Source organism: Ictidomys tridecemlineatus, chromosome 2 (assembly GCF_052094955.1).
Source record: "Ictidomys tridecemlineatus isolate mIctTri1 chromosome 2, mIctTri1.hap1, whole genome shotgun sequence".
Lineage (NCBI taxonomy): Eukaryota > Metazoa > Chordata > Mammalia > Rodentia > Sciuridae > Ictidomys > Ictidomys tridecemlineatus.
Window position 1 is genome coordinate 139,595,052 of NC_135478.1, and position 15,405 is coordinate 139,610,456.

The 15,405-nt window shown below is 37.9% G+C and overlaps 1 protein-coding gene across 1 annotated transcript in view; it reads left to right on the plus strand.

Annotated features, from left to right (window-relative positions):
• Nucleotides 1-3,572: 3,572 nt before the first annotated feature.
• Nucleotides 3,573-15,405, plus strand: part of Aoah (acyloxyacyl hydrolase) — a 202,798-nt gene continuing 190,965 nt past the window's right edge. The window contains exon 1 of the mRNA XM_005319198.5: nucleotides 3,573-4,041. Within this exon, the coding sequence (XP_005319255.2) occupies nucleotides 3,912-4,041 (130 nt within the window). The 5' untranslated portion in view covers nucleotides 3,573-3,911. The remainder of the gene's footprint in view (nucleotides 4,042-15,405) is intronic.

A 15,405-nucleotide genomic window follows, 5' to 3' on the forward strand; every position in this document is an offset into this window, starting at 1 on the left:
TTCCTGGTGCATGGTTCTTCCTTTGTAAGTAACCAGTGTACTTCTTAGGAGATGGGTTCCCAGGTTTTTACCAGTAACAGTACCCATGCTTGATGTCTTTTTTGAGCCTGTTCAGTAAGACCTCACCTTCCAAGCATGAAAATCACTTCCACCTATTGAAAACCTATGATGTCATTTCTCTGGAGTTTTCTGAATTCTAACCTTGTATGCATGTGACTTCATTACTAAAACAAATCCACTTAAGTGTTCTGAGATAATATATTATGTGAAACATTAAAACCCAATGTCACTTGAGAAAGATAATGTTAATTCATTGTTAGCTTTGACATTTTTAATTTCTTTTAAATTGACACATAGTAATTGTACACACTTATGGGGTACAGTGTGACATTTCTATACATATACGCAATTTATAATGATGAGGTCAGAATAATTGGTGTGAATATCCCCTTGGACATTTCTCATTGTTGGTTTTAAATTTATCTAGCATTTAACTTAGTTTTTTTTTCCACACATGATGTCTCTTTAATTTTCACAATTTTTAATAATATTACATTACGTACCCCATTTTATAGTTAAATCAACTGATATTCAGAAACCGAGAGTAGCTAGCCCTAGGCACACAGCGACTGTGTTAGAATCATGATGACAATGTATGTCGTCCTCTCCTAACCTTGGAATTCTTTCTTGTCCTGGACTAACTTACCATTTCCTTAGCAGAGGAAGGCTAGCCTAGAGCTGGCATCCTTGAGCCGGGAGAAGCGTGTCCATGAAGGGCCTGGGTTTGCCAGGTTGGAATGGATTAGTGCAGAAGACAATCCTAAGAAGCCTCCAGAAGCAAGGAGAAGACAGCAGGAACTTAGGCATTAGAAAAAGGAGCAAGCCAAGACTCAGGGCACCTCTGTGACAGTGCCAGCTTTTACTGTCACCAGGTCTTTTTCTTTTCTTAATTTTTTTTTTCTGATTAGGGAACTTGCTGTGAATGAGATGGTAGGGCCAATGCAGGTCAAGAAGTAATCAGGAAGCAGATTCAGACTAAACAAGCCCAAACCGCAGGTGAACATTTAGGGACCATAAATCCTCAGCCTCCTGCTGCAGAGAGAAAGGCTGCGGTCAGAATCTGACTCTGTGCGTGAAGTAACAAAGTGCTTCCAGGAAGAAATTTCATCCTCCAGAAGACATTTTGAGAAAATCAAAATTGGAGCGGCTGACAGCAGGATTCCTCTGGGGACTCATACAGGGTCCGGCTGGTGGTTACAAAGCACAGGTGGGTGCAGGGCTTTTCCGTAGGCTGTTCAGAGATCCTGAGTTACTTGTATTCAGTATTCAATGAACAAAGGCAGCCCTGTCCAGCAGATGACATCAGCCAGCGTGAGCACACCTGTGCAAATAGAAGGACCCCACTGTGGTGACGGAGATGAGAGACCAAGATTCCATGTGCACATGCCTTGGTTTGGCTCTCCGTATCAGCTGGTGGCAAAGTCACATCCCAACTTCTCTAAGGAAGCCCTGCCCAATAAGAATCACACTCCAGGCACAAAAAAGCACTTCCATTTATTGAAAACCTACTATGTGTCAGGTGTTACCAAGACACACCATTGGGAAGTAGATCATCTTATCTCCCTTTCCAACTGAGGAATCTCACTGCTGGGAGCAGTAAGGGACTGGTTTAATGCTGTACAGCTAAGCCAGTGACATTCACATAGCCAAGCCAAAATCTGAGCATGCCAGTTTTGTCAGGGCTCACCATCCTTGGAATGGTTGTAGGTGGACTGCTTGGCTCACATACACATGACAAAGGGCACAAAATTGGTGAACAGCCTGCAGCAAGAAAATCCTCACACTTCAAGATTTCCCAGACGTGTACATCTATACGACTAGACCAGGAGATCCTCAGGAGGCCCAGAGCCTGTGCCAGATGCTCTTTTGGAAGATGCCTCACCAATCTCTGGCTGGACAAAGTAGACCACGCATTCCTAGAATTACACAGGGCACAGAGAAGATGTTTGGTAACTGCTGCCTCCTTAATGACCATACCATTTCTCCACATAGTATTGCTTGATCTGCAATCACCATGAGTGCCTTCAAATTCTCTAGAAGCCTGACCTGGGGCACAGGTTCATCACACTCCCACTGAGGAAATAGCCGGAGCTTCCATTTACTAAGCACTTCTTGCCAGGCAGGCTGCTTTATAAGTTGGATATATCATCTACCTGAGTCCTTCCAGCAACCCTGTGAAGCAGGTATTTTATTTTATATAGGGACATATCATATTCTATATAGGGATATTATTATCCCTGCATAAAAGAGGAAACGGAAGGAAGACAGTTTATGTCACTGGTCTAATACGTGACTTGGAAGTAAACAGGAGGTATGAGATTTGAACATGGCCCTTCTGTCTTATTCACTCCATTATCCAGTCTTCCCAGGAAGCCTCTAGAACTTCTCCAAACTCCACTCCTGTGATGGTTGCCTTAAGCAGCAGCATCTTAGCCTCAGAGGAAGTCACAGTTTGTGGGAGACCAAGAACATTCAGATATCCATAGCATTCATTGGCCCAACCTACGCTGGGGGCATAATGAGAGAAACACCCCAATGTGTGCCATCTCTGCTGCAGATTTGGGAATTTTAGCCCCATTGACATCTGCAAGACCAATGCCTTCCCAAGAATTCTTCAAGCCATAAAAATTGGAAGTACTTCCAATACCCTGGAAAGGATACAATTCTAGAACTTTATCTGCTATTTAAAATGTTATTCTTTTTTTAAAATGCTACCAATTTAATTAGCATTCATAAGATTTCAAATCTGTATTAAGTTTTCCTTCAACCCTAAGCAGGGAGAAAAAGAATTGCATGATTTCTCACACTTATCTAGACTGTAATACTTTGACCTTGTCCTCCAATCTTATGTGAGAATGGCATATGACTGTTGTATCCTATTTTAGAACAAAGTATTCAGATTATATGTCTTTTCTTTATCTCTGATCTTTCAAAGATTTTTTTTTCTCCCTGAAAAAAACAGTATTCAGTTCTCACCTTCAAAGCAGAAAATCAGGCTCTTAAAAATGAACAAATATCCACAGGTGGGAAATGTAAATGCATTTTGAAATTCTGGAGAAAAAGATGCATCCAGCACAATAAATATGAGTTGATGAATTCTGACACTTTTTTTCTCACTTAATTTTAAATCCAGTCCTGCTGACTGGCTGCCCATTATTTTCTGCACATCAGATGAAAGATCTTGAGAAAATTTGATCCTTCGAGGAATAATCTTCAACTTGACGGTGACTACTTGATCAGAATATCCTTTAAAAACAAAAGAAGGAGACCAGCCTCACCACATAAAGCCATTTAAAGCACAGCTAAGCTTCGGATATAACAAATTATAATTTCCACACTCTGTGGGCACTGCCGATCATAAATTGCTCAAGAGTTGTGTGTTTGTTGTGTAGCGTTTTTCATCTTCATGATTGGTTTTACTTTTGTTTTGTTTTGCAAGAATGAAAGGGGAAGGGCCTCCCAGCCAACCCAACAGAAGGACTCTGACAGGCTCAAGGCTCCTGTGGTTTAAGGTCACCCACTTCAGCTAGGGAGTACAGAAGTGCTGTTGCCTACACTGTGCAACTTCGGTTTTCCCTTTTCCTGCTGCATTCAGCTAAGAGGAACTGCAAACCAAGGACTCCTTTCAACTCTCCCCAGCCCCAGGACCACGTGGCCTGTGAGTGTTTGTGCATGTTTTTTTTTTTTTTTTATGCATCACACTTACTGAAAAGTGTGTATGTGTATGTTGGGAGAGCAAAGTAGAGAGAACAAGAGGAGGCGAGAAAGACTGATTCTGCAGGCTGAGCTTCAGCATCCACTAATCAGCCGCCTCTGCAGCCAAGTGGTCACTCAGAGTGCACAGCTTGGAGATGAGCTCCCCCTGGAAAGCCCTCCTAGCAGCTCCGCTGCTCCTTCTCCTGACCCTTCACTCCTGGGCCTCTGCAGTATCCTATATTGACCAGCACAGCACCAGTCACTCCAATGGTCACACCTGTGTAGGTATGTAAATATTTTTTTATATTTTTTATGTCAACAAATAAATGGTTTATAATACTTTTCTTGCAAATGTCTTTCTTGTTTAATGACATAATACTTGTGAGATTCCAAATAAGGCACTGGAAACCTCACAGACATAGACAAATATTGAGTCTAAGGATAAGCATTTACACTATATGCCTCTATGTGCAAAGAAGTGTGATAATATAGTTGCTGATTTGAATTAGTCATTAAAGTCTTCTGCTTTGTTTGTGATTGGATTTTTTTCTTCCTCTTGGTTACACAACTGTAATAGCCTGACATTCTTACTCTTTTTCATGCGCATTGACCTAAAACGTCTGAGTTGATTTTTCTGCCCACCTTCTCTTCTCCTTGCCTATTCCTTAATGACTGTAAAATCTTGAGTAAGTTACTTAACCCTCCCCATGCCTCTGTGTCTTTATCATTGAAACAGAGCTAATAATGCCTATATCATGGGGATTTGGGGATACTGTGAGATTTGAAATGTTCATGTAAAATTTTCATATTTGTACTCATTAAGGACTCGACTATCTTAGCTTCCTTCAGTCTCTCAGGGAATCCAGATTTGGTGGTCAAATGAAAGCTTCAAATGAGATTAACATCTGACTTCTTGATTCATTTTATTGAAGGTTTTATTTCCTAGCTTTTAAAAAAAATTAAAATTTTTTGATTTGGAATCTTTGGTTTATTTTGTAGGAGAGTTGGAGGTAGAGTGAGACCTTTGATATATATGTTTTACATGGGGCCTCCATGACAATGGTGGAAGTTTAGATAAAACAGTACATGGAGCCACCAAAGGGTCAGAACTGAGTAGCAGTTGTTCAATAAGCTAGTAATAAGATAGAATCCTGGGACTGAGGATAGAAGTCAGTTTGTAGAGTACTTGCTTCACATTCACAAGGACCTGGGTTCAATCCCCAGCACCACCACCAATATATATATATATATATATATATATATATATATATATATATATATATATATATATATATATCTTGGCTTTAAGTTTCAGAAAAAGAAGTCTAGGCATAAGTATGGTGGCCTTACTCTTGCTACAGATGGAAAATAGGGATGCAGATTCTGATACTCATGGATTCCCTCTGGAAACTGTATGGGAAAATAGCTGAATTAATCCTGCTTTTCCCAAACTCAAGACATCTGATCATTCTACTTGTTAGGGAACACCTCTACTTCTAAAATCTTTAAATTAAAACCCAAAGATCCAAAATCCCTTGAAATCTACTTTCCAGAAACCTAGAAGCAAACGTCTAAGGCCTCTTGGAACCATGCCCGGGAGATCATTCTCACTCAGGATTTCTTCTTCTTAAGTCATTATTTACTAACATTCTATTTGATCTAAGTCAAACCTTAAAGCCTATCAAATGGAAATATTCTTGAAAGAGGCTCAAGTAAAATCAGTTCTACATCTAGGCTGGTTGCTTATTAAATCTTTGGATTGAGTCTAGTTATCTACCTGAGCTCCTCTGGTCTCTATCTTGGCAAAATGAACATGAAATATTTATTTCTTCCCCTGCTTCATTCCCAGTGAGGCCACAGAGAGTTGGCAGGAGGTGTTGAGGGCATTCCAGGATGGGTTGTTCTGCTCTTCTTCTGGTGCCTAACCAATCAAAATAATAACCATTTTGTTTATGTTTTTGTGAGTCAGGAATTTGTTCGGAGTCTGGCTCGTGATTCTTATGCTCCACACATGGGTGACCAAGGTGACTAGGTGGTATTCATATGGCAGATCCATGGGTTTGGGACTCCACAGAACAGCTTTATTTATATTTTGGCACCTTGGGAATGGGATATGGCTAAATGGTTGGTTCACTGGGAAATGTACATCAGAGTGCCTACCTATGGCAGTGCCAGTGTAGCTCAAGGATCCCAGAGAAAGCATTGCAAAGGACAAGAACTAGAAGCCACCAGTCTCTCAAGGTTTGGATCTAGAAACTGGCATGTCTGCCATCCCATTTCTCCCACAACTCACAACTTCAGGCTAATTCTGCTTGGGTGACTTACTTTGGTGACTTTGGGTGATAAAGGTGGGTTGAGAGAAGTCCATTCAAGTGGTTAACATTTACTGAGTACTGACTATGCACTAAGCCAGGTTCTAAAAATAGTCCAAACTGGTGTCTCACTGATTGAAGTTGGTTCCATGGGGAACTTCACTCAAATTTGTGTTCAGGGGAACTTTTCAAGGACTGTTCTTGGATAGAGAAGAAGGAAAGGGAAGCCTGTCATACACCATAAAGTTCACTATTTTAAAGTTTAAAATAGTTTTTACCATATTCATGTGTTGTGCATTGATTATCAAGATCTAATTCCAGAACATTTCATCACCCCCAAAACAATGCCAGTTATTACTTTCTCCAGGTATCCCTCAATCCTAAGCAGACTTTCTAGGACATATGAAAACTCCATATTAAACATTTTGAGGAGCTACCAAATTATTTTCTAGAGTAGTGGTATCCTTTTACATTTTCCCCAGCTATCTATGAAGGTAGTGATTTCTTCACATTCATGATCAACCATCTTTTTTTGCTTAGAGCTATGCTATTGGCTAGTGGAATAGGATCTCATTGTGATTTTGCTTTGTGCTTCCCAGATGATAATGATGTCGAACATCTTTTCATATGCTTACAGGCAACTTGCATATTTTCTCTGAAGAAATGTCTTCTTTTGTCCATTTTTTAATTGGGTTTGTCTTTTTGTTATAGAATTGTGAGGTTCTTTATATATTCCAGGTGTAAGTCCTTTATCAAATATACAACTTGTAAATATTTTCTTCCATTCTGTGAATTAACTCCTCTTTCATGATAAGAGCCGTTCAAGAACAAACTTGTATAATTTTGATGATGTCCTATTTAGTTTTTTCTTCTCTTGTACTTTTGATGTTATATCTAAGAATCATTTGTTTGTTTGTTTGTCTGTGGTGCTGGGAATTGAACCCAGGGCCTTGTGCATGTGAGGCAAGCACTCTACCAACTGATCTAAATCCCCAGCCCATAAGACTCATTTTTTAAATGGTAGTTGCTATTATTGTTTTCCTCTTATGTCCATTCCTTTATCTTATTTCCCAGACACTGAATCCCTAACCACCATTTTGGCAAATAGGAGTGTAATACCTAGGCTTGCAAGTAAGATGAATCAAATGGGGTTTGGAAATATAGCTCCATAGTAGAGTCTGTGTTAGCATACATGAGACCCTGGATTCCATCCCCATCACATAAAAAATAAAAATAAACAAATAAAAGGAGAAAACTTTTTTACTGAGAATGTGAGAAAAAAAGTTTGAAGTCAAAAGGCAGAAAAATAGTTAGACCTAAATATCAAGCCAGGAACCAAAAAATGATGACTACCAAGAATCCAGGGAGTTCTTACTCTTGGACTATCAGCACTAGCTCCTCTCTGTCCTGCAGATGAGCTGTTTTTATTGCTATCCACTCTTTTGTGCCAATTCATTCCCACAGTTCTGAGTTTGCATGTGATGGCACAGCCTTCACAGAGCCGGCCCACCTTCTCTTGTCAATTCTAACTTCCCAGCAGAGAGAATCTGGGAGACGGGTTCATATCACTGAATAAGAGGCAGGTGGGAGTGAGAAGAGCTCAAGGGACATATATGGCTCCTCAAAATGGGTTGAGAGGGTGTGACTGAAGAGATTCTCCAAAAGAACCACCACAAAAGTTACCAGGATATTGAGTCAACATCCCATGACAAATAGCCAATCCCAGCTCCAGTCCCAGAGAAGCTTTGCAATAGGGAACCAACCAGCAAACCTGAGGACATGGTCTTGAATATATGCCAACATCAGAACTATTGGAATCCCAGTTCTCCAGTCTCCTCTTTTTATAAGCAACAAACTAGTCATCCCATTTGGTCACTAAACAAGTGCTGATTCAACAGTGCTTGGGCAGGTTTTGCCTTTCTGCTATTTTTCAAATGCCATAGAATCAATAAGGCAAGTTCACTTTTGTAAAGCATTATTTTCTTTACATGGATGATTTATGGGAAGTTAATCCTTTTGGTTTCTCAGTCATTGGCATTTAAATTAATCCATCCAGTTTGGGATATTTTAAAGTGCTTGGGAAGTTTTTTTTAAAAGGGTTAAAAACACATGCCTCCCCTGATTCCTTTTATGTTAAGTATATAAAACATCTTTACAGTCAGGTTATACCTCTCTCCAGCCACGTATCCCACACAGAGTAGTCAGAGATGTCTCTAGGGCTTGAGTGATAAAGAGAAAAAGGTTTGGCTAGTTTTACTTTTTTGGTTATTTTCCTCCTCCTTTACTGAGATACCTCTTGTTGTTAGTTTTGGGCACTATTTTTCAATTCCTCTTCTTGTAATATATTGCTCAGAATGCTTTGCAGTGCTGGTTTTCTTGCTGCAAATTCTTTTAGCTTTTGTTTATCGTGAAAGATTTTAATTTCGTTGTCAAATCTGAAGCTCAATTTTGCTGGATACAGTATTCTTGGTTGAAATCCATTATTTTTCAGCGTTTGAAATACATTGTTCCAGGATCTTCTCGCTTTCAAAGTCTGTGCTGAGAAATCAGTCGTTAACCTAATTGGTTTACCCCTGAATGTAATCTGTCTCTTTTCTCTGGTAGCTTTTAATATTCTCTCCTTGTCCTGTATGTTGGCTATCTTCATAATTATGTGTCTTGGAGTTGGTCTATTATATAAAGAGAGCCACTAAGAATAGAACAGGAAGGAAGAGCATGAGGAAAAGACTAACAGTAAACTAAGACGAATGGGGGGAGAGAAAGGAAGAGAGAAGGGAAAACATATGGAAATGGTAGGAGACCTTCAGTGATACACAAAATAATAAGAGGTTATGAGGGGCAAGGGGGTGGGGGGAAAAAAAGGGGAGAGAATTGAACAACAGCAGAGGAGGTAGAGAGGGATGTTGGGAGGGGAGGGGAGGGGAGGGGGGATAGTAGGGGATAGGAAAGGTAGCAGAATACAACAGTCACTAATATGCCATTATGTAAAAATGTGAGTATGTAACAGAAGTGAGTCTGTATTATGTATTTGGGGAGTTCAAAACCCAATTGAGTCGAATGTATGAAAGATGATATGTCTTGAGCTCTGTAATGTTTTGAACAACCAATAAAAAAAAAAGAGAAAAAAAAAAAGAAAAAGGTGGTCTATAGTTTCAAGCGCATGCAAGTGAAAAAAGACAGTGTCTCTGCTAAAAATAGGAAAGATTTAAACATACCCAGCACAGAAGGGTGCAAATTTATGATCACAATTTAGATAGAAATTTCGCTTTCTCTATTTTCTGTAACTGAACACTTGTTCATAAGACACTGTTTCTGTGATAGTAGAAAACATTTCATCTTGCCATTTATGTGTTTAAGTGTATTTTCCTCTGGATAACTCAGGTTCTCTTCCTCCCCTCCTCTGAGAGTGGATCTCTCTCCTGAGACAGAGCAGAGTATCACTCTGACATTTGCAGTTCTTGGTCTTTGGGGAGGGCTCTGTCCCCAACCCCTCAGCTCCTACAGTCATATTTGAGGCATTATGGCTGCTGGACTCCTCTCAGTAGAGCAATCTGGATAGTCTCACCTCCACCCTCAATGGCTTTACAGGTAGATCCTCAAGGTCCAGACAGATCACCTGATTCCCTGGCTGCCACCTCTCTACTTGCCCTTCACTTTGACAGTTTCCTTACACACTCTCTTCTCTTCAATCTTCTAAGTTTACTTTTAAATTATCCTTGAATTTAACTCTGACCTTAGCACAAATGGTACTTTCCCAATCATCTGAATTTATCACACTCCATCTGCTTTTTATTTCCTTGATCGTCTTGAAAAGAAAAGAACCACAAAAACCCTGAAAAGAAAGACCTCAAAAACACTGCAGAGGTGAGAAGGTCTGTGACTGGGCAAAGGCGGCACAGTGAGCAAAATCAGAAGCATCCAGGAGGACAGCATGCTATTCTTCATGAAGAAAGTGAATGATTCTTTTCTTTCTGTAAATGTTCTGTACTGTGGGAAAGAAAACAAGAGAAAAGTACAGAGTGTTAAGCAGAGTAAAAGACCCATTAAGTTATAATATGCCATCTCGCCATCTATATAACTATCTTCTTAGCTAGAATGAACACTCAAACGTTAGTCTACAGCGATGATATGATTAACTCTGAATGGCAACGTTACTGGTGATTTTTTTTTTTAGTGCTTTTTTGAATTTTCCATATTTTGTTGTGGAAGCAATAGGAAGGCATGAAGTTTAAGAGCGATAAAACTTGGGCTCTTTTTAGAGTCAGATGGCCTAGGTTTGAACCCTGGCTTTGCTATCCTGTTTATTTTAGGGACATAACTTTATCTGCACCTTCTTTCCCTAATCTGCAAATTGAGAATGACACAGGGTGATGTGAAGGTCTGAACAAGTAAATACACATGGTAGTCTGAGAACTGTGCTGGGTCCATCCTGAAGTACTCAAAGGGGTTATGATTATCTATTCTTTTGGAAATCAGGACAGAAATGTATAGAAATTTTGTTCTAGAAGTCCCAAAATTAAACCTATTGCAAATTAAAGAGTTCTGAGTAACTGAATGATTACATGCCAATCTACATCTTGTGCAAATACAAATTCAGGGAAAATTCCTCTATAAATAGATTTCATAGTGTCTTAGTTTGGCATTGTTATATAATAAATTGCCACACGCTTATCAACTTCAATCAGCACAAATTTATTATCTCCCAATTTCTGCAGCTCAGATGGCTGGCCATAACATCATGGGGTTCTCTGTTCAGGATTTTGCAAGGCTGGCTGGGGCTTCAACTGATTTAAGACTCTGGTCCTCTTGCAAGTTCACTGATTGTTGGCAGAATCCAGCTCCTCCCAGCACAAGACTGAGGTCCCATGAGTAGAGCCTGCCTCTTTGCACAGGAAATTAGCAACACAAGAAATAGTTCACTGTTTCTTTCTTGTCCAACACCAGTGAGAACAAACTTTCCAAATTGTGTGAGGCCCACACAGGAAAATCCTGATGAACTTAAATTGATTATAATCCTTAATGACATATGAAAAATTCCTTTAGTCATTTTTATATAATGGAATCGAATCATGGAAGTAATAACCAGCCACAGCCATGGGTCCCACCCTCACTGAGACATGAATATCAGGAGGCAGAAGTCTCATAATTTTTTTTCCATGCATAGAAATGCTCAGAAAAGGAAAAAAGAGACATCAAATTAAACACTGTGATAATATTGCAAGAGAATTTATGTAGCTAAGTCCCAAAGTGATTCACCAAATAAACACGAATAGACATGAATACGTAATGGAGATTCACAGATGAAGAGTAAGTTGCAGACTGAGTAAGTTTTCTGTTTTGGCTCATATTTTACTGTTGTTCTTCTTGTTCGTTTTACATATGCAAGTTTTTCCTCTTGCACTTCACACTGTGTGAATGTGGAAAGAAAAACAAGTTGCTCCAACACCATACCTTTTGTTTATAAACAGGTGGGGCAGACCTGAAGGTAAAAGCCAAGGGAGACTTGGAAAATGGAGGCAACTTTGAATGTGCTCTTTAACCCACACTTGGATAGATGGATAGAGGATGGGGTTATGAGTTTGAGGTGCTTCAGCACAGCCAAATGGCTTAGTGGCTCTAAGCTATACAGACACAGGTATGAACCTTACAACACCAAAATAAAAAATGAGCAGATAGCAGAGGCTTTATGCTCTGGGGAAAACAGATCTATGGCTGAAAGCAGGAAAATTACTAGAAAAGAAGGACTAACAGTCATCAGAAAAATAAAACAGGATATAGAGTTACTAAATAGATTACTTAAGCTATCCAGTTTGCTATTTAAAAAAAAAAAACTTCCTAGACATGCAACAAAACAGAAAATAGAGACACATACTTAGGGGGGAAACAATCAATAAAAATTGAATCTAAATGAATCTAGCAAAACTTCAAAGTACTGATATGGATACATCCAAAGAACTAAAGAAAACCATAGTAAAAGATTTAAAGGAAAATATTATGACAATTTTGAGCAAGCATAGAGAATTTCAACCATGATATAAAGTAATAATCAGAGCTAAATAGAAATTCCAGATTTGAGAAACCATAATAACAATGAACAATTCACTCAAGAAGCTCAACAGAATATTTGAGCTCACAAAGAATCAGTGAACTTGAAAATAGATCAACAGAAATTATCCAAAACAAGAATGGTGAAAAATTGAGCTTGACGGAAAATAAGGGAAAATAAGCAGAGCCTCAGAAACACGTAGCACAGTGTTCAGTATCTCAACATTAGTAAAAAGGATGTTCCAGGAGGAGATGAAAGAAACAAAGGGGAAGGTGTTTTAGACAAACTTGACAAACTCCAAACTGCATAAACACAGAGGAATGAGTCTCAATACCTCATATTCAAGCTTCTGAAAACCAAATGCAACATGAAAATCTTGAATGCAGCAACAGAAATGTTTGACAAACAGCTGACCTCTCATCAGAACTCTGGGGACCAGAAGGTAGTGGAAAGACATGTTTAAAGAGCTGAGAAGGGGGAAAGGGATTATCAAAGGATTATCAAATTAAACTATCATTTTAAAAATGAAGAAGAATGGGAAAATAAAACTGAGAAGATTCATTGCTGACAAACTTGCTATATAAAAAAAAATTATAGAAGTTCTTCAGAGAGAAAGGAAATAAATATACTACATGGTAACTTAGATCCATAAGAAGGACTGAAAAGCACCGTAAATCGTATATATGCATGAAAATGTAGAAGAATATATATTTACACATACATACTTAATTTTTTTTAAAAAAATGAAAATGTCTTCAAAGAAATAATTATAATACTCTGTTATTTGGTTTACAACACACGTGGATATAAAATGTAAGAAAAAACAACCCAAAGGAGAGGTGAGGAAGTGGAACAATATTTGAGCAAGGTTGTAATGTTTTGCTATTATTAAATTTGTATTAAACTGAAATAGATTTTGACAAGTTGAAGTTGTACATTGTAACCTCAGCACAACTGAAAAATACCAATAATCAGAGGAAATAATAGTATGTTAAAACCTTGTTTTTCACAAAAGGAAGCAATAAATACAGAAGAGGGGAGAAAACATAAGAAATGCAGAAAGTGCTAAAGGTTAAAGGCCAATGTATATTGAACAATATAAAATGGCATTTTTAAATTTTTTTATTGATTTATTTAAATAAATGACAGCAGAATGCATTACAATTCATATTGCACATATAGAGAACAATTTTTCATATCTCTGGTACGTGTCTTCATACATGTACTTTGGATAATGATGTCCATCATATTCCACCATCCTTGCTAACCTCCTGCCCCCCTCCCACCTCTCTGTCCTATAACATTTTATGTGAATGGATTACACACTCCAATAAAAAGACAAGCTAATCAAATGGAGTTTCAAAAACGCAACATCCACCTATATTCTGGCTACTAGAGATACATATTAGATTTAAAGACACAAATGGGGCTGGGGATGTGGCTCAGTAGTGGAGCTCTTGCCCAACATGCATGAGGCTCTAGGTTTGATGCCTAACACCAAAAAGAAAAAAAAAAGGACACAAATGATTGAAAATTAAAAAATGCTATAGAAAGATATATGCTATAGAAATAGCAGTAAGAGAATTGAGTGAAATATATCACAATCAGACAAAATATACTCATAAGATACTGAATAATCCTGAAGACAAAGAGGTATACTTTATAATAATAAAGCAATCACTCTGTCAATAAAAAATTAAGAATTATTAGATTAGATATTAATATTATAATGATCATTAATGTTAATTTTGTATATAAACTTAATAATAGAGCCTCAAAATATAGGGGACAAAATATTGACAAATGAAAAGAAAAATAGAAAATTCAACAATGCAATTGAAATATTTAATACTCCTTTCTTTGTAATTGATACGACTGGACAAAAAAGGATATAAAGTTCTAAACAATGCAAACAACTAATTTGACCTAGCTAATAATCTATTAAACACTCTATCCATTAATAACAAAATAAACACTATTTTTAAAACAACTTGTGGAACATTCTACATAACAGCCCATGTACTATGCAATAAGGCAAGTATCAAACCATTTTAAAAGACTGGAATCAGACAAATACTTCTCCAATTAAAAGTCAATAATAGGAGCCAGGCACAGTGGCACATCCCTGTAATCCCAGTGACTCGGGAGGCTGAGCCCAGAGGATTCCAAGTTCAAACCCAGCCTCAGAAACTTAGTGAGGCCCTAAGCAACTCAGCAAAACTCTGTCTCTAATAAAATATAAAAAAGAGCTGGGGATGTGGCTTGGTGGTTAAGTACCCCTGGGTTCATTCCCTGGTACAAACAACAACAAAAAAAGAGTCAATAATAGGAAAATGTTGGGAATGCTAAAGCACATAAAAGTAATTTAACATGCTTTTTTTTTAAGAACAAAAAGGAAGAAGGAGTCACAGAGAAATTAGAAAATAGTTGGCCTAAGTGAAAATAAAAGCAGAAACTATTAAAGTCTGTGGAATGCAGGTAGAGTATGAAAAGAAAAATGTAACACTTTAAACACTTACATTGAAATAAAGATATAAAGACAATGAGCAAAATTTTCCCTTCCAAAAGGCAGAAAAAGAGAAATGATTCAAACCCAAATTAAGTAGAAGAAAGGAAATAATTAAAGATCATGGCAGAAATTAATTTTAAAAACAGAATTACAATAAAGAAAATTGACAAAACCAAAATATTGTTGAGAAGACCAATAAAATGGATAAACTATTAAATATACCAACCATTAGAAAAAAAGGAAAAAAATAGTCATCAAAATCAAGAGTAAAACAACAGGAAACATCACTGTACCCTAAAAGAAATTAAAACAATTGTAACAGAATATCATGAACAATTTTGTATCAAGAAAGTAGAGAATTTAGATAAATGGACAACTTCTTAATGGAGTACAAGTATCCAAAAATGACTCAAGAGGAAATAGAAAACCTGAATAGACCTATATCAAGTAAAGAAATTGAATTACTATTTAGAAACTGTATTAGCTATCTAGGGCTGCTATAAAAAACTATCACAAATTAGGTGGCTCCAAAACTACAGGAATTTATTCTCTCAGTTGTGGAGATCAGACGTCTTAAATTAGATGTTAAGTTCTTTCTCCTGGCTTCCGGGGCTACCAGCCATCCTTCACTTTCCATGTTGTGAAACTCCAATTCTGACCTTCAGTGTCACATAGCCATCTTCCTCTGTGTGTCTTCACACCACCTTCTCCTCAGTGTGTGTTCTTATATGAACACTCATCACCTTGGATTGCAGACCCACACCATACTAGTATGGCCTCAT